The sequence below is a fragment of the Vanellus vanellus genome (assembly GCF_965231255.1).
Source record: "Vanellus vanellus genome assembly, chromosome: 7".
Taxonomy (NCBI): Eukaryota; Metazoa; Chordata; class Aves; order Charadriiformes; family Charadriidae; genus Vanellus; species Vanellus vanellus.
The window spans coordinates 23,278,530-23,296,576 of NC_138912.1; the positions used below are offsets into that span (position 1 = coordinate 23,278,530).

Genomic DNA, 18,047 nt, shown 5'->3' on the forward strand with positions numbered 1-18,047 from the left:
AATTAAGTACTTAGTTAGCAAAACAGGAATGCTTCCACTGAGAATTAACTGGATAACTGGAAAGAGATTTTAAACAGAAGAAGCTTATAAAACTGGCAAGGATAGGGAAACAGGGTGTAGAGCTACCCACGATAAATTCAGTCTGGTCTACACCATTCCTCTAAAAGCTCTCAAATCTCAGGACATTTTTTAATCAGCCCAAACTTAACTGCGATGCATATGTATATCCCAGACATTTGCTGCATAAATAGCATTTCAAGAGCTACATCCAGAGGGCAGCTCAGTGGGAGGAGATGGGAGGCAGCATCCTCACTCAGGGAAGAGGAGAAATTTTATTGACCTGCTATTGCATCTACTGCATCTGGACTTTACATGGAAGAAACCTGAATGAAGTCTGCTGTGCTGCACCTCCTTTCATAGGGAAGTACAAAGGCACCGCTCACACCAGATATCATCCTTTACAAGCACTGAGGTACAGCAAACTTTTGACTCCGGGCTATGGCACCCTGTGGGCTCAGCTGCAGTGCTGACATCCGACAACCTACGTCACCCAAACCCTGGCATCTGGCGAGCTGGGGTACACACAGACTAACAAATGTGAATGTAACAGCTGCATGGGATTAGATCCAGGCCAGTCTGACCATTATCTTGTCTCAACAGCCGCCACCACTGGATGCACAACAGACCCTAGGTGAGTATAAAACAACCATTCCCTCCTTGCTCTGGCAACACGTGCTTTAAGGTGCCCGAGGAACCGGCAATTTTGCCCCGATTATGGCTATCAAGCCTAACAAAGTCACAGCCACCTCTAGGATGGCTGTATTTTGCACTTGAAGGCTATTTGCGGAGGGGAGCAGCCTGTTGACCACTGCAAAGCTTTATTCCTTCAAGGTGTATGGAGATCACATGCAACCAAGTTTCCTCTCCTCTGGAAAAACCAGGGACACAGCAAAGTATATGGAAATCAAATACCAGGCCAGCCAGGCTGTAAGCAAGCGGACATTGGCTGGAGATGAAAGAGCAGTTTAGAGAGCATGAAACACTTCAGCTGATTTCTAGCACGAGGCATCCCTGTGCTAGTTCTCACTAGCAGTCACTAAGTACTCTTGAGGTAGCATTTTCTTTTGCAGCAGTTTAATATTACAAGGTTTCAGAAACACCAAAAGGCCTTATTCAGACTGAAAATTTAAGCTTAGAGCAGGTGAACATACAAATACAGAACAGAAACCTCCCCCCGGGGCCCTGGGCACTTGCTTTTGTCCCACTGCCCCTCACATGCATTTGAGGTGACACAGCACCTCGGTCTCCAGTGTAGGGGAGGCAGCTGTGGCCAACTACTGCAGCCAATGGGGTTTTTTTGGCCAGATTTTTCTCCCTTAGTTATTAGCAAGGAAAAAAGCGCAAGTTTGTTTCCCAGCCTGCTGCCATTCTGATCTGTCACTGGATATAAATGGAAGCAGCAAGGTCACTCCAGGCTTTACTTTCAATCCAGTTTAAAAGTTATCCAAACAGAAAGGTTAAATAGCCCGCGCGGTTGTCCCTCTAAGGCTGGGAGGATAAAGCTTCCCTTTGTCTTCACAACAGCTGCAGCAGAGCCCTTCAGCCACTCTCAACAGCCCATTTATGGCCCCAGCAAAGCCACAAAGAGGAGACAGCTTTGCTCTCCTTGGCTTTACCTAGCCTGGCTTTCAAGGCACGTGCCCCATCCCACCGTACTGCCTGTGGAGTCCACAGTCTGCAGGTCATCGATGGGACTGCTATGGTCCCAACTCTCAGCAAGGGTTTCCTGGCTCTGCTCCTGGTGTCAATGCCTGCACTGTTACTGAAGCGTGGCAGGAGCAAGACAAATAGCACCTAGAAGTTCACCTTATGTCCCACTGCCGGACAAGAACTTACTTTCTGGAAGGCTGGGAAGTGTGGACACAGGCACAGACAGTAAGGCGGATTGGTTAGACTCATCATGGTTGTATCTTATCTATATGTTTTCATATCTTATATGAAAAAGGGAACAGGCGTCGGAGTAGATAGCTCAAACCCAGCCTTGGCAACGGTGCCCTCAGTTCACAGCAGGCTGCTACAGGTAGGACTGTAGTGGCTTTCTGGAGGATTTTTTCCAAATTCAGGGGAGAGGACCCCCAGCCACAAAACCACCTCTACGCTCCCCTTGGCGAGGCTGTACCACTGCTACTGAGCACGGCCACACTAGCAGGGCTGCCAGACCTGCCTCTCCACCGGTGGCAGGACAGGATGTCCAACAACCTACAGGGGAATCCCACCCTGTCTTTGGTGAAAGCCAGCAGGCTTCAGCATCCCCTTAGGATCTCACAGACTCCTACTTAAATTGATGAATATTTATTTTATAATATGGTTTCTAATGCGTATTCTTTCAAATGAGACTCCAGCAGAGAGCAACACTCAAACAGTGCGGAAAGAGAAGACAAAACCATGACACTCAAACAAGCCTGGGAACAAGTGCCAAGCAAATTAATTGCAGGCACGTGGATATACAAACTTTGTCATGTTTGCAGTTTACATTTCCATGCTGTTTCCTTACTCCAGGAGAGAGAGCAACCAAGACAGGGCCAGGGAATGAGCCATGCATTTGCTGTTTCATCCGGGCAGAACCCAAGACCCAAGATTGGAAAGAAATTTCTCTGATGCTAGTTTGGATGGGGAGGAACTGGTAGGAAGGGGAGGAAGGAAACTGCATGCAAGTCAAGGCAGGAATCTGGAGAGGTATTTACGAAATACATTTTTCAAGAAGCTTGGCTTGAACATGGTGTAATATAAACATTGTAAGAGCCTAGATTTTGCTATCGATGCTTTGCATGCAGAGCTGGGCTGTAGCTTCAAGGGAAAGTTCAGAACTGGAAAATGAAGGTCTAATTCTGTGTGCCAGGAACCGCGTGAGTATGTTCCATAAAGAAGAAAGGCACGTTTACATTCCCATTTCAAACACTGGGATGGACGTGAGATACCAAAGTAGCAAATAAACCCATAAAGACTGAAAAGTTCCTTGCGCAACACAAAGGTTGCTAGCTGAAAAATGAGGAAAGACCTAAAGAATTCCTCTTTCAACCCTCCCCAGAGTTTTAGACAGGCATTTTAATAATGTTTAGAAACTAACTATGAGAGCTCTCAGGCTACCAGGAAGGTACCTTTTAATCAGCCTTTTAGCTACAAGAGCTGCAAAGTACATGCCCTCGGATTTAAACATGACCGGTCACTTTTAGCAACCATCCATCCATTAATGGACGTATTCGCTTTGGCAAGCAAAACTGTACTCGGGCTGCATGCAGCCTATTGCCAATTCAAACAGCGATGCTAGCCACAACTTCCTAGAGATAAGAGCCCCCAAATTAATTTCTTTTCATTTACAGAGGAAAAAACACACCTGACTGCTCAGACTCACACAGTTCTTCACCAGGCAGCTACAGAGTTAACTACTTTTGCCTCGCCAAAGAGGCTGTAAAAACACAACAAATGCCAAGCTTGACTTGCCAAGATGACTTTGAATGTGCCAATCATTAGTAAAAGTTGCCGGCATGAAGGCAGGAGGGCTGGGAGCACCACACCAGCCACGGAGAGGTTGTGAGCTGCCGTGGAGGGCCAGGCATTCTGCATGCCCTTATATAGCTGCACGCAGAGCATCAGGCTTTTCCCAGGGCCAAAAGAATTATTAGTAAGATGACAGAGCTGGAAAACTCTTCTTGGCAGGGAAGCAAAAAGCAAACCTAAATGAGTCAACGGATTCCACCAGCTTCCTAGAATAAAAATTTGAGCCTATTGCGGCTTTGTGGAACTAGTCCCCACAGCCGAGACCTGGGAACACATGGAGAAAGCAAGAGTGCAACTGAACCTACTGAATAAAATGCAGATGACATCACACACACGCTCTCTCCTTCCTCATAGGCATCTACACATGATCCTTTCTGATAATGCATTTAATGTGTGCTGGTAGCAGATCTGACTTCCCTGATCTTTTCAAAGAACAAATACATAACTCCATTCCTTGGCATCACTTTTAGCAAAGCAACAGACTGTTTTGCAAACAAAAGAAGTGCATTAATATATTACATGCTGGCAGCAGAGATGCAGAAAAGCAGCTTGAAATTTGAAGAAAAGGACAGTAGGAACAGAACAAGAGATTACATGTTCACAACCCCTTTTCACAAATTTTCTTCTCTTATTACCACCCCCAATCTGCCTCCAGATACAGAGGGAAGGGCAGACTCACTGTAGGAATACTTCTTTTTTGATGAAAAAACCCCCACATAAATATACATTTTACCTTTGAGTTGCTCAGGGCTGCCTATGAGCACAGTTCCACCACCCATTCAGTGGCTAAAGCTACAGGCAAAGAGCCATTTGTTTGAGAAATAAATTTTCACCTGTGCTGCTTTTGTACATCCGCAGCTACAGCTACACACAGCTGTGTGTCAAATTTATCATGAGCACTACCACTGACACTGGCGATGCCTGGGTCTTTTGGCTATCAGGTGAATTTTGTGGCAGGAGAATTTGTTCCTCCTGAGCCTTCCCTTCTTTGAATGCTCTGTATCAGAGGAAATGTCGTTCCCAAAATACATTAAGTTTCCAGAGGAAGCTGATAGCTTTCTCCAGTCTGTTGGACACGTCATAGTGCTCACCCCCATTAAAGGAAAATCAGAGGTGTGTTTGGAAGGGGTGCAGCCCGGCAGGAGGTTTTGCTCGGTCCTAAAATGTCAGTGCACCCTAATTGGGGGAAAAAAAAAAAAAATAAAAGAAGAAAAAAGGGGGGACGACACCAACACCAAAACCAAAGAGAAGCAGCTCTTCTCAAAGACTCAAAAGACTGAAGATCCAGAGCTTCCTTTTTGCTATGGATGAGAGAGACTCAAAACTCTGCCTGTGAAATTTCTCAGTTTAGCGGCCAGGTGGTTTTGAGTGGACTCAAGCACACGGTCTGCTGTAGGTCAGTCTTTCTGCATGTACCATACAAAACCATGGTGCTGAGCATGATCTTACACTGCTGAAGACAACAACGGAACCTTAACTTTAGTTTCTTGGGAACTACTACATTTCTAAAAGCACTCTCTAGCTTGAAACAAAAAGCAAAATGAATGACCAAACACAGGCTCAGAAAAGAGCGGGGAGCTGCTAGACACGCTCAGTTCATCAGGAATTCGGTGTATGCGCCAACATTGTTGAACACCCACTTTTGAGGCAGAAAACAGACCTTTCCAACTCTGTTCACATGTCAAACAGCAAAGCACCTGGCACTACCGCTTAGAAAAACATATTCAGAGAAAGCAATTTGTGGCTGGGTTTTAAATCCTAGGAAACTAACTGATTCGTACCTTCGGGTGAAAAAGCAGACCGGGCATGTTTTCTTCAGCTAGTAATTTGATCCATTTTTAATGGCGACATGTGTTAGACTAGATTTCCTGCCTACAATCTGATCTGAAATATTTTTGGACTGTTACCATCGTTAAGGAAAATACCGACACAGGAAACATTGGAATGCTGTTGATATTCACAATCAAGTATACAGTGCAAACAGCATTTCCTTTACCAGAAGTGTTTAAGTCCTTTCAGTTCTCTACGTTTACGCTTCTCTTAAATAATCATCAATACAGCTAAACATGAAGACATTTTAACCACTTGACTACCATTGAGAGAAAAGAGGGTTGCATAGATGCAGAACACACACGTATAAAGTTTGTTTTGATCCACAGAAGAGCACAATGAGAAGCATAGCGCCATACTTCCCCAAAACACTCCCCCATCCTCCAGCTACTTGCAGCTCGAGGGCTTTCTGCAGCAGAGATACTGCCATGGTATATAATACCCTTTATAGATTTGTCTTCCATTAATTCACCCAGTCTCCTCTTGAACCCACATGCACTTTTAGCATTCACAGCAGCGTCACAAATGAAGTACCCACTGTTACAACAGTGTTGACCCTCTGGTGGAACCAAAACACCACATGTGAGCTTAGACCTAAGTCTAAAATCTCTCCTGGCATGACCCTGCTGCCAACCCAAATGCAGATCAGAGAGCATTTTGCACATGAAATCATTTAAATGAGTAATCATTTAAAATTCATCAGATATGAAATTAAAAATCACTAAAAATTTATGCTTTCACACGACATCCATGCGATGGTGAGCAGAAACGAGGACTGGAAGACTTCCCACTCCAAAAAACCTGCTATGGCCAGGCACATCCTCAGCAATGGTTGTGTGTGATGCTCTAGCCCATGGAGCTGCTGCCCTGGTCCTTGCCAGCACGGTTACTTTGTACAACAGATCCAGCTAACAACTATGACTGCAGAGCATGGAAACCAGGCCCATGGGTTGGACGTGTTGAAGTGCAAATTATATACTTTCCTTTTTATACTCAGACAACTATTTATGGAGCCACTTCAACAGAGAAAACACTTCCAGCTCCAACCTGATTATATTGTCAGCCTTCCTGACTAACTGACTGACTATAAGGTCAAGCCTTGCTGACAGAGTTTGGCCCACCAAGGTTCAGGAAGCCCATGCAGCACTCATGTTCCCGAATGCCTTCCACCCTCTCCACCTCAGTAGCAACACTCTTCCCTTCTTCATGGAGGAGGGCTGATCACCAACTTGTAGTCTGCCTTCCTCACTCGCTTCCTCTACCCCAGGTGGAAGAGGAACATGAAGCATGGGCTCCAACTCATACAAAATGTTTCTGTCACCCCTCAAGGCCTCCTCTCAAGATCTACCATTTTAAAGTCTGGGCCTTAGACTGCAAAGTAAAGAAGGGCTTCAGCCTCAGCAACAAAGACTACATTGCATTTCTAACCACTGACTCCAGCTGCATTTGGGACAACAGTTATGAGGGCCCAGAAGGAGACAGCTAGATGCTAGGGATAAAATATTCTCAGAGTACAACCAGTAAAGACCAGACGATGCACATGACTGTGTTTTGGCATTAAGAGAGAGCTTTCTCCTCTGAGAAAGCACTCGGCAGTATCATATTCCCTGATACAAACACATCTCTAGCAGCTATCAAATCTCTGAACAAGTAAGCAATTCTTCCCTAAGCAGAACTTTACTCCCAAAGAAGGAAGAGGACGAAAGACTAGACCAAAGTCCGCTAGAATCATCTAAAATGGATTTTACATGGGTAGTAATATCAAACCCTAAGGTGGATAAGTAGTTAGACCACTGCTTTTCATTTGCGGTCTTGACACTCTTGGCCATTTTGTCAGGAGCACTCACTGATCAGTACAGCAGCAGAAGACTGCACCGCATGCTCCTGCTACCTCCTTGAAAGGCGGTCTTGAAAAAGAGTTGGGCTGTGCTAACTCAGAGCCCCTGCATGGTTTTACACAGCTGCACATCTAGCTAGAAATCTCTCCCTGGGCAACTTCCACACCCAAGGCCGAGAAAACATCCATGGAGTAGCTATAAAGTTAACGACTTTGTAATTAACATTAGCAAACTCATTTTACAGACTCAATGATCTGTAAAAGTGAGCTTGCCTACAGGCTGAAAGAGCCCTTGCCTCCCTCCCCCCCTCTCTCCCAGCCAGAACCACATGGCACTGGTTTGCTAGCGCAAGGAATTGTGTATTTCAGAGAGGAGAAGGAGCACTCGTTTGCGGGAAGATTACAGGCTGCCAAGTTAGAGGCCAGTATGAGAAACTCTGGGGCCAACATGCTGCTTCAGTGCTCACCACCCATTCACACTGCCTGCACTGTGCTCCATTCTTCCCCCTGTGGATTCCCTCAATGAATTGTCAGGCTTTTTTTGGCCAAGACCCATGGCTTCTTCCTGAACTGGGAAATGCCTGCTGAACGCCCGGCATTATCCAAGCTACGGTAGAAGATTTCTGTTTGTCGCAGAAAAGCCCTGAACAACTGAACTACTGTGTCATTTAAGGCATGCTTTTGCACTCCTTCTGAAAGCACTTCCCCTGCATCTGCTGTGAAGCCGATGTACGATTGCTCTGGGGTAAAGCAGCCACAGGAAAAACTCACTCCACAGCGACTAGAAATGCAGTGATGCATCTACCATCTGACTTCAAGAAGTGCTGGTACCCATGGCTGCATTTTGAACCAAGAGGAAGGCTAAACCCCCAGCACCCCAAAAAAACCCAGGCTCCAGCACTTTTAAGAAGCAATGCGTCAATGGAAAGCAGACCCAATGGAAAGCCTTCCCAGGCTCCATCTGTACAAAGATGGCCCGAGAACAAAGCACAGCTGTGGAAAGGAATGAAGCTGTCCACTGCTTTGCAGCTCGAGACAGTGAGAAGGCTGCAGCCAACCCATGCTCTACACTGATGACAGAGACTGTGGCTCAGCTGTCACCTTCCTTTATTTTTTCAGGACTCACAAAAGACTGATGCCTTACAGGCACTTTTGATGCAACCTGGGTCATCACTGTTTAGCACTGTCAGCGCTGTTTGATCAAGAGGCTCCAAAATGTACAACCTTTCCGAGTCCGTGTACAGCAAAAACTAGGCAATTAATAGCTTGAACAACACACAGCCCTATATTTTAACTGCTACATTAGTGCACCAGGAAGAAAGGTCATCTCTGGTCATACCTCCTCCGCTATGAGTGAAGTTTTCACGAGATTTCTCTTTGATTTTTTGCTGTCAGAAGCCACAGAACAGGCTGACAGCCTCTGCCACAAATTATCAGCCAATTTCTCACTGGGAAAGTTGTTTTTATTAGGTCAAAGTGCAGCAAATGCAAGCAGCATTAGGATTAAAGGCTGAAATGCAGTTCCCTCTTGCTATCCAGCGCCTGGCCAGACAAAGCACTAAAAGGTCAAATTAAACAAACCAGCCAGAGAGGTCCACTGTCAACCCAAAACATAGCTACTGTCCACCCCGCATCCTTCCCTCTCTCCATCCCCAATCTCGCTCAGCGACGTACCTGCTGACCGTCAGCGTTAGTTCATCTGCGCAACCCTTGATTTTGTTCTGCGCCTCAAGGTGCGTCATATTATCTGTGTTCACTCCATCAATGGCTATGATCTGGTCTCCTGTACACAAGTTGGCTACTGCAGCTTTGCTACCTGGAGTCACCTAAGAGAAAACAAAAAGAATAAATGGACTTTCCAGGGAGCGGCTTTCCATATCAACATTTGAAAAACAGTTGGAGCACTCAGGACTTCTCTTGTCAGTACCTGGAAGCAAGGAGGTGAAAACTAATGAAAGCTTTCTGCTGAGAATTTGATACCCGGATCTGGGCCTCGTGGATACTCTCAGTGTTAAAGTTAGGGGCAGAATTCTGTTTTGGCACCCACAGGTAGAAACTTGGGGGAGACAACAGGTAAATAACAGCAATTGTGTTTTCACTCAAGGCAGTTGGCTTCATGCTAGAGAGCAAGAACATACAGAAGGCAACTCCGTTCTTTGCTGGACGGAGAAGTGCTCTCCAAAACAGAAGGTGCTGAGGCAGCCAAGAAGCCTGAGCGCCTCTAAAAACAGAGGTGACAAAGGAGTATCAGAGTCATTGCAATGCAGTTAACACCAATCACAAACACCTTCATCTGCATCATGATCTCATTTGCTTCCTTCCTCGGAAGAAAGGTTTGGGCTCAAGATATTTGGTTGCTTCTTTAGCTTTAATCTGTTTTATCCCAGGAACAGCTGCAGCAGACTCGCACTGATTTCAGCAAGATCAATCCCAAAGCAGTGCTTGATCTAACAAGCAGACTGGGAGGGAGAAAGGCATCAGAAACTTCATCTTTCAATCACAACTTGACCATATTTCCAGAAAAAGTGGAAGCGTCATCCTTAGCCTGCCAGCCTGACCACAGCTCACCTGCAATATACATCTCCCTTTCCTCTCCACGCGTGGTGGTTTGCTTCCCAGATACACCACTGCACTGCCTGAGAAATGACCGATGAGAAAGAGCTTGGGGTAATCCCAGACAGAAGACGCTACATGGCAATGCCACCAGTATGATACCCCTCGTGAAAATAGAAGATCACAGCTAAAACTTAGCCTTTTCAAGATAATCAACTAAACGGCTCATTCATTTTTTCCCCTACTTCTGCTGAAGAGGTGTCCTCTTAACAACAGAGACTTCTTTGGGCCAGAATTATTGCCTGGGCAGAGGGTGAAGAATGTCACATTTCCTTGTGGCTTTGCAAACACTACACAAGATTTTGTGCAGTTTTCATGACTTTGTGGAAGGAGCGCAATGGTTACTGTGGGCTTTCATCAATTATTTAACAGGCAGAGGAAATAAGAAGGGCAGAATGCTCCCAGATGTGAGTACAGATTAAAACATGCCTTGCAGCTGGGACCCACCTCGTTGATGAGTCTGTTGCAACTGGTATTCATTCTACACATTCACGCTAGGTTTCAGCATGCTGGAAAGCAGCTCAGCAAATGCAGAAGAGCTGTCGGACATAAATAAATACTGTTCACAAGATTTAGAGAGTCCTCCTAACGTGGGATTGGAGGGCACATCATTCCCCCTAGGGAAATGTTCACCTCCTAGAGGTGTCACACATTAGCTGCAATCACTGCATTTTCCTGGGCAAAAAAAACCCAGGCTGTTCGGCACATCCCCTCACAGCTGTAGTGGAATACTTTCGCTAACCAGAAGGAAAATCACAAGATGCTTTTCTTTTTTCACCTCTCTACTAGGACAGTATTTCATGGAAAAGTAAAGGACACATGTATAACACAGATGTCCAGGGTGGCCAAGGTACTCAACATTAACCCAAAGACCTTCAGATGAGTCAGCCGAATACTGCCTGTCTACCTGCTCACCACTTTAATGCTGGAACCAGACTACAAACCAACAGCTGAAGTGCTAATGAAAAGACTAGACAGGCTACCACACAGATATAGAAAACCTGCATTAAATGTGATGATCGTTGCTTCCCAAGCTGCAGCCTGCAGCTGACTGGTGGCCTATAAGACCATCAGCTGCAGCCTGCTGCTACTCCACGAGATCCACTGCCTTGAGAATACCTTCACGTAAACCTCGTGACAGAGACAGGTAGCAGCCACGAGGAAATCTTGAGCACTGGAAGCGGCCCACAGGCCCACCGGATTTGGGAGCTGCTGCTTCAGAAACCATGAGATAGATCCCTAAAGACATCATTACACTGGAGGGAGCCCACAGGAGACGGACTGCGTGGGGATCCTCTCCTGGTTGCTGGGCCTTAACCAAGTAATCTGGTTTCTCAGTGCTTTTATTTCGTCTGCTACCAAAGGAGGGAGAGGGGCACATTACTCACCCCTGTGAGGAGCACTGAGCTCAGCACACTATTACCGTGATTCATTTTCACTCAGACAAGATGGCCCAGGGGTCAAGAATAACGGTGGATTAACGCCGTTGCTGGAACGCTGCCGGAGGCTTGGCCATAGAGCCTGCATTTAAAGACTGATAATCTACACAACATGTGGCAGGCTGCTAGAAATGATCCCGTACCACAAGGAGCAGCTGAGCCGGAGCAGCCAGCGACACTGAAATACTGAAGCCTCCCGAAGAAACCCCAAGAGACAAGAGAGTGGTGTTTGCAGGAACATCTCAGCGCTTTGCCAGTGCTTGCAGTGTCACGTTCCCCTTCTGTGTCCACTTCAGAGGAATTTGAAATTTGAGTGCTCTTCTCCATCAGATAAGAGCCACTGGTAGCACAAGGGTGGTTACATCCACTCAGGTGCTGTAAAAACCTCTCCCCTAAGGGGAAGCTGTGAGGATGCACAGTAATGAAAATGATAAGGGAATTTGCCAAAAGGAAACATGTTTTAAAATCCGGTTTCTTCAGTTCTGGAAATACCTTGCCATGAAATGTAACCTTCCACAAATGGCTCCCCTGCAACATCCAGCTCGTACTCCCTGCCAGAATTGCTCACAGCAAACGTGTCTGCACAAGGGCACAGTACCGCAGGGAACACCTCCCCCATCCTTTTAGGATGATTAATAGCTACTAATAATGTTCCCTTCCCCCCTCACATTAAGGTCTGGGTTTATCTCAGTGCTGTCAATGCTGCTTTTAGAGATTTGCTCACCTACCAGTTAAGTCAGGAAAGCAAAAAGTGTTTCTGTTATTAAGTGAGGAGCAGAGAACAGCCACTGGGAAGACCTTTTCCTGCTTTTATTTTTGTCACATCCCTCCTTGGTCCATGGGGAGCAGCAGGGGCAGTCGTTTGGCCGGAGGGGGCAGGCGGAGGCGCTCAGAGCACTGACAGATACCAGCCAGCTTACACAACCCAACCAAAAGGGATCCAAAAACGAACAAAAGCTTTCAGGCTCACAGGCGGACAGTAAATGCTGCACCGCCTGACACTGCTTTGCTCCTGCTCTCCTCTCAGACCACTTAAAAGCTCTGCATCAGCCTCTCGCCTTTCCCTCCCCCCTTCACCAAGCGTGGAGCAGACACCTGCAGACATCGAGGGGACAGCAGGCAGTGGCTGGCAGCCACCTTGCACAGGCGGGTGACCTGACAACGATGGGATACAGCTCCACTTCTGCATGGGAGGGCGAGGAAGGCTGAAAGACACTGCGAGGAACAAAATCTGCACGCACAACTTTGCACAAGTTACGCCACGTCCAAAGGCATAGCCTCCTGCCTCCTTCAAAAGAGCTTCCCAGCTGCCTTGGCCTTCCCACACTGGGGCTGAGCAGCCTATGGCAGAGGGGTCATGGGCAGCACCACAGGCCCCCAGGAGCACCCCAGCCCCAGGGACACTATCGCCAGGTGAATAAAGCTCTGCACATCCTGTAACATCATGCCCAAGGGCTTCCTTTGGAAAGGAGCCATGCCCTACCTTGTGGTGATCGCTCCCAGGCAACTGCGTAGCACTTTGCTATTAGGTCATTTTGCTGTCGAACGGACAATGCCGAGCCAGGCTGAGCAGCTCTGTTTCATACTGCATCCAAAATAGGTCCCAGAGCTCACCAGAGTGTGCCTGCAGTGATGCTCTGGCTGGCGTCTCTGTGGAAGAAATCTGGGCTGCTACAGAAATAATCTAGACACTTATAACCAGACACATCAAACCAGGCCCCTGATACCACCTCAGACAGACACATTTGCCAGCATATGGAAGAAACAAATAATCTCCTTAATCCATGGGCTTGATCATGTAATCTTTACTCATGCCAAGCTCAGCGTAGTAGATAACCGTTTTGACCAGTTATAGGCCTGGACCGCTCTTTTTAAAGAGTTCCCACAGATTCAAGGTTGGTCCAGAGAGACAAAAAAACCTACATTATTTTCTTATATTATGAAGTGAAGCTTTGTGTACACATGTGTGAGCGCACACACACATATATAAAGATTTGCAATCATGAAAAGGGCAGAAAAAAATATCCGCCTCCCTTCCCCCCCCCCCCCCCTTCACTTTGGGCTCCACCTTGCCAACGCCACTGGGATTTTCCAAAGTTTGGATTTCCGTCTCCCAGGTGGTTTGCCTGCTATCATCCCCTTGCAGCCAGGCAGCAAAGAACTTGGCTGTGACATACAAAGTCTTTGGCTAGTCTTTGGGCAAGTGCATTTACACTAGAAAATGCTTCGATTTAGCAGAGGGAATGAACTGGATTTGGCTGCTCACCCCGCGCCCCGGCAGCCTTCCCGAAACCGCTGTCTGTCCCAGAGCTAGCCAAACGCAACCGCATCTTATATTTGATGCAATTGTCTCCGTACACGCTACCTGACAAGCTCTGCGCTCCCTGGACAGGGATGTATGGTGCCTTTTCCCATTCCGCCAGTGAGGATCCCAGAGGCAGCAGTGGGTATATTAAGGGAAGCAGGAGGAAGGGTGAGAAGCATTTCTACGAAGAGCAGCATAATGCAGCTCCGTGAAGAGTCAAGACAGACGGGTGGGGCTAAAATTCATTCAATTCTTCCCAGCCTTCTTCCCCCATCCATTCAGGAACGCTACTTGCTCGCTCCATCAGCCCTTCACAGTTTCTCACAGACCCTACAGCCTCCGGCAGCACCCATCACTCCACACCTAGACACACCGCGCAGGGAGTGATGAAGAGATAAGAAACGGGGAAATTAACATCAGCCAAGGAAAAGATCTGGATAAACAGCACCTATCTGAGCTTGAGAGGCAAACCCAGCTGCGCCTTTGCTGGACAGAACAGACATGCAGCAACATACTCCTAAGGCCACCAGTGACAACTAGACATCTCTGACATTCAGTTTAATCCTCCCCACCCACACACGCTGCTGTTTTACCATGAGTAATGTCCTCAGCGCTGGAGTATTATGCTAAGCAGCCACAGTTTCTCCCAGCAAAAGCATGCAGCTGGGTCAGCAGAGATCAGAGGCTATGAGAAAACTCAGCCAAGCACGTTCCCCACCCCTTCTCTTCAGGGGAAGGGGAACAACGTGCTGGTTCTGGGAGATTTTCCTCCCAAGCTGCTCCCACTCTGCACTATTATGGTCCGACACTGCCACAGCCCAAAGCTCGCTGGCTGCTCTGTGCTGGCCGCTCTGTGCTGGCCCAGGCCACACCATCACCAGAAGAGAGGAAGGGGGACATGCCTCTGGCTGGAGAAACCCCTGAGCATCAGCCCACCCCAGCAGGGTCGGGGCTCCCACTCTGGCAGCCCAGCTCGCCCTCACCCTCCTCCCTGCCTTTGGCTCCTGCCTATTTCTGACAGCCAGATGAGGATTATTAACACAGCAAAGGCATCAGACACAGTGCAGAGAGGGCTGACCTCACGAAGGCAATGTAAAAAGACATAGGCGAGATGATTTACTCAGACAGATGCACAATTGATGGTCAAGGAGTCACCCCAGCTTTTGGGTTTTTTTGGTTTTGTTTTTTTTTTTTGATGTGGGACATGTTGCAAAACAAGTATAAAGACTTTTTACAAGACCCCAAAAACATTACATAAAGCAAGCTGCTCATCAGCTGAGCCTTTCCTGATGGTTTATTTCATCCTCTAAATAAAACAACATGCCCAGTAATCAGCAACCATCTAAGATACTGTGTCACTGTCCAGAAAAACATCAATTGTTTATGCAGTTCAGGCCTCCTGTAATTTCCCTGTTTGTACTGAAAAAAACCAATCCATTTGCTGCAGTTATTTTGATGTTGCACCCTCCAAACCCAAAGCATCTTACAAACAAAATACACCTCTTGATGGACAAAGTGATTTTTGAGGGTAAAAGTTAGCAGGAAGTTTGCAACCACAGATAACTCTACACCTGGTAACAAGTAGATCAGGGACCAAAAAGAACTGTCTTTCTCCCCAGATGACCAACATTTCCCTGTGCCAACTTAACTTCTGGGGTTGGTACCTCCCCTCCTGATGCTGAGTTCTCTCTTCGGGTTCTTTGGAGAACTCATCGAGAACAAGGTGGGCCAGATGCTGGACTCAAAGAAAAGGGGCAGAGAAAAGTGTGCTCCAAAGTCTGGTGACATCAAGGTGCCACATATACTGTGGCAAATTGGTCTGAAAAGGTAAACTGCAGAAAGTACAACTCTGGCTCCTAGGAGAGGACTGCCTCGGATGTAACTCTGGCAGAAGGTGTTTGACTAGTATCCTAATTCTTTTAAATGTTTTTTGAAAGATAAAACTGTCCCCCCCGACTCAGGAAAAAGGGCTGGGAAAGATCAAGCCCGTCCTGTGCCCCAAAGCACTCTGTCTTTACTGCAAGAAAGTTCTGCTGCTTTCCGCTTGCTACAATTAAGTACCGTTTCTTCTCATGCAAACCCCAGCACTCAGGAAGATGAGCAAAGTCCCTTCCTCTCCTCAGCAGCTGTTTGTATGTTGAAGCACAGGCTTGTCCAGCCCCAGCAGCTGCCCGAGAAGCTGCCGGGGTTCACGGTGACTTCCAAGTCTGTAGGGCCATTACTAGGGACGTGAAGCTCTGCTCTCCACACCACCCGCGCTCAGACAGACCAGACAGGACTCCCTCCAGCACAAAAAGTACAAGGCATTGTGTCATCCTCTAAACACCAACCCAGCTGCTTCTGGAGGGCCAGGCAGGTGACCCTAACCATGGCTGTCCCACGGGTGCTGATCGGCTGTCTAGTTATGGAGCAGCTCTGCCAGGCGCCCCGAGCAGCACGGCATGGCACGGCACAGCTGGTGCTGCCGCAGCGCCCATCCCGCCCAGCAGCCAGGAGTGGCAGCGCAAGAGAAAATATCAGTGCCGGAAACATAAAGCCACATTCACCTTCCTATAAACCCCAGCAGCCTTCCCCCACCGGCTCCTGCTGCCAAGCCAGCCTCAGAACAAGAGCCGAGCACAATGCCGGTGCATTTGCAGTTACGGGCACGAAACCTGGGCCGGGCGGCAGAGGAACCGCAGCCATAGGTGTGCGCAGCGGGGACGAGCCAAGGCTCCCCGGGCCGAGGAGGAAAGCCAGCCCAACCCTAAATCCTATCACATTCACCGCACCCCATGTTTCCTTTGGCAGAGAGGGAGGCATTCCATCTCCCCTGCGGGTGCGGGGGCCTCCCTGTCCAGCCCCGGCTCTCCCCACGTCTCCGAGCATGGCCGCAGGCTATTCCTTGTTTCCTCCTGGGGAAGAAGCTGCAGCCCAGCTCCCGAGGCAGACACTTGTGCCACACAGCTGTGCCCTGGCACACTCTACAGGGAGGATGGTTTCCACATGGCCATGGCCACGCTCATCCCGCTGAGCCCCTCAGCCCCTGTAAGAGATGTCCATTAGCAAGGTGTCCCACACCACTGGGGCTTTCTCTCACCAGTGGCTCCGGGACTCCTTCGCTTGGCTGCTTTCTAATGGGGTGACTGGCTGAGAGCAGGGGTAAGGACATCAGCCGGTACCAAAGTCAAACCCAACATCTTTTCACACCACAGGATTCAGTCCCATGCTTGATTTCAGACCATCAAGTCCAGTTTTATCACTAAATCAAGTTTCAACTGGAAACAGAAATCCCCAATGTTTATCAAAATCAAATGCAACCAAGCAGGAAACAGCTCACGTTACCTGAGGGATGGAGGGGGATTGGGTCTATCAACTGTGCTGCTTTTCAGCCAGCTCTACTTCATCAGTGTTTCTCCTCATGCAACACGTTGCTTGCTTCCTCCACTAATCTCACTGGGATTTAACTGGGAACTACTTCATGTATAGGGCAGCTCTATGGACACTCTTATCCTGCAGCGTGTCCATCCACAGCTCAGAAAGAGCTCTTCTCAAATTCTACCCCATTGACTCACTGTCTGGTATCAGCCAAAGAGCGATAAAGACAAGGGTCTTCCTACCCTGATAAGCCTTTGGTCTAGGCTTCAGCCCACTGAGCAACACAAGTTTTTTCTGAACAAAGACTGTAATGAAGTGTCTACCATGACCCTACAGTTTTAAAAAGAAATGCAAACCAGAAACACCTGTGAAGCATCCCTCTGAAACAGGCGGGAAACTCCACAAGAAAGTCTCATGTGCAGCACTTGTGAAATCTCCACACTCAGCTCTCACTGGGAAGACTGGTCCAACACAATGAAGAAACCAGAAGCATTCACATGAGAAGATGCTCATGATGTATTTGAGCCCAAAGCAATCTTGAACACATAGTTCAAGTGGAAAGGGGGATAGGGCAGCAACAACAGACAAGACAAGAGCAGCTGTGGAAATACCATAATCTTTCATTTGCTGCTCTCCTAAGGCACAGCTGGCCATTGGTGCCATGCAGCTGCTGCCAGCCAGAAGCTCTCAGCTAGGCTGCTCTGCTGACTCCCATCCTTACAGCACCAGTGCTCCTCATCCTTCTTGGACTCAGGACTGCAGCGCCAAACTCCAGTGACTACCCCAGGGAGCGAGCTGCTTTAGCAACTCACATGGTGCTGCCCCCACCAGCACAACCGAGATAAACCCGCCCTACAGCAGAGGGGAGCTTGAGAAGCCAAAAGCCACTAGTAAGGAGCTGAGGTACAATGGTGATGAGAGCCATAAATACCAAGACAAGCTCACGAGCTCACCATGAGGACAACGCTGCCAGAAACCAAATCTGAGCTCCTGGCAGGCAACACAGGCTCAATTTAGGCACCTTGGTTCAAAAGAGAGCTGCAAGACACGCAGTTCAGGCCCACGACTGGATGGATGTCTCTCTCCTGGCATCCCACCGTACCACCAC

General features: G+C 47.9%; 1 protein-coding gene across 5 annotated transcripts in view; it reads right to left on the reverse strand.

Moving 5' to 3' along the window:
• The window catches only part of PDLIM1 (PDZ and LIM domain 1), a 46,098-nt gene that overhangs the window by 25,456 nt on the left and 2,595 nt on the right, over positions 1 to 18,047 (reverse strand). For 4 of the 5 annotated variants that reach the window (XM_082486091.1, XM_082486094.1, XM_082486092.1 and 1 more), the window contains exon 2: positions 8,900 to 9,051. The exons of the other annotated variant lie outside the window; for it this stretch is intronic. In XM_082486091.1, the coding sequence (XP_082342217.1) occupies positions 8,900 to 9,051 (152 nt within the window). The remainder of the gene's footprint in view (positions 1 to 8,899; positions 9,052 to 18,047) is intronic. 5 annotated transcript variants of the gene reach the window in all.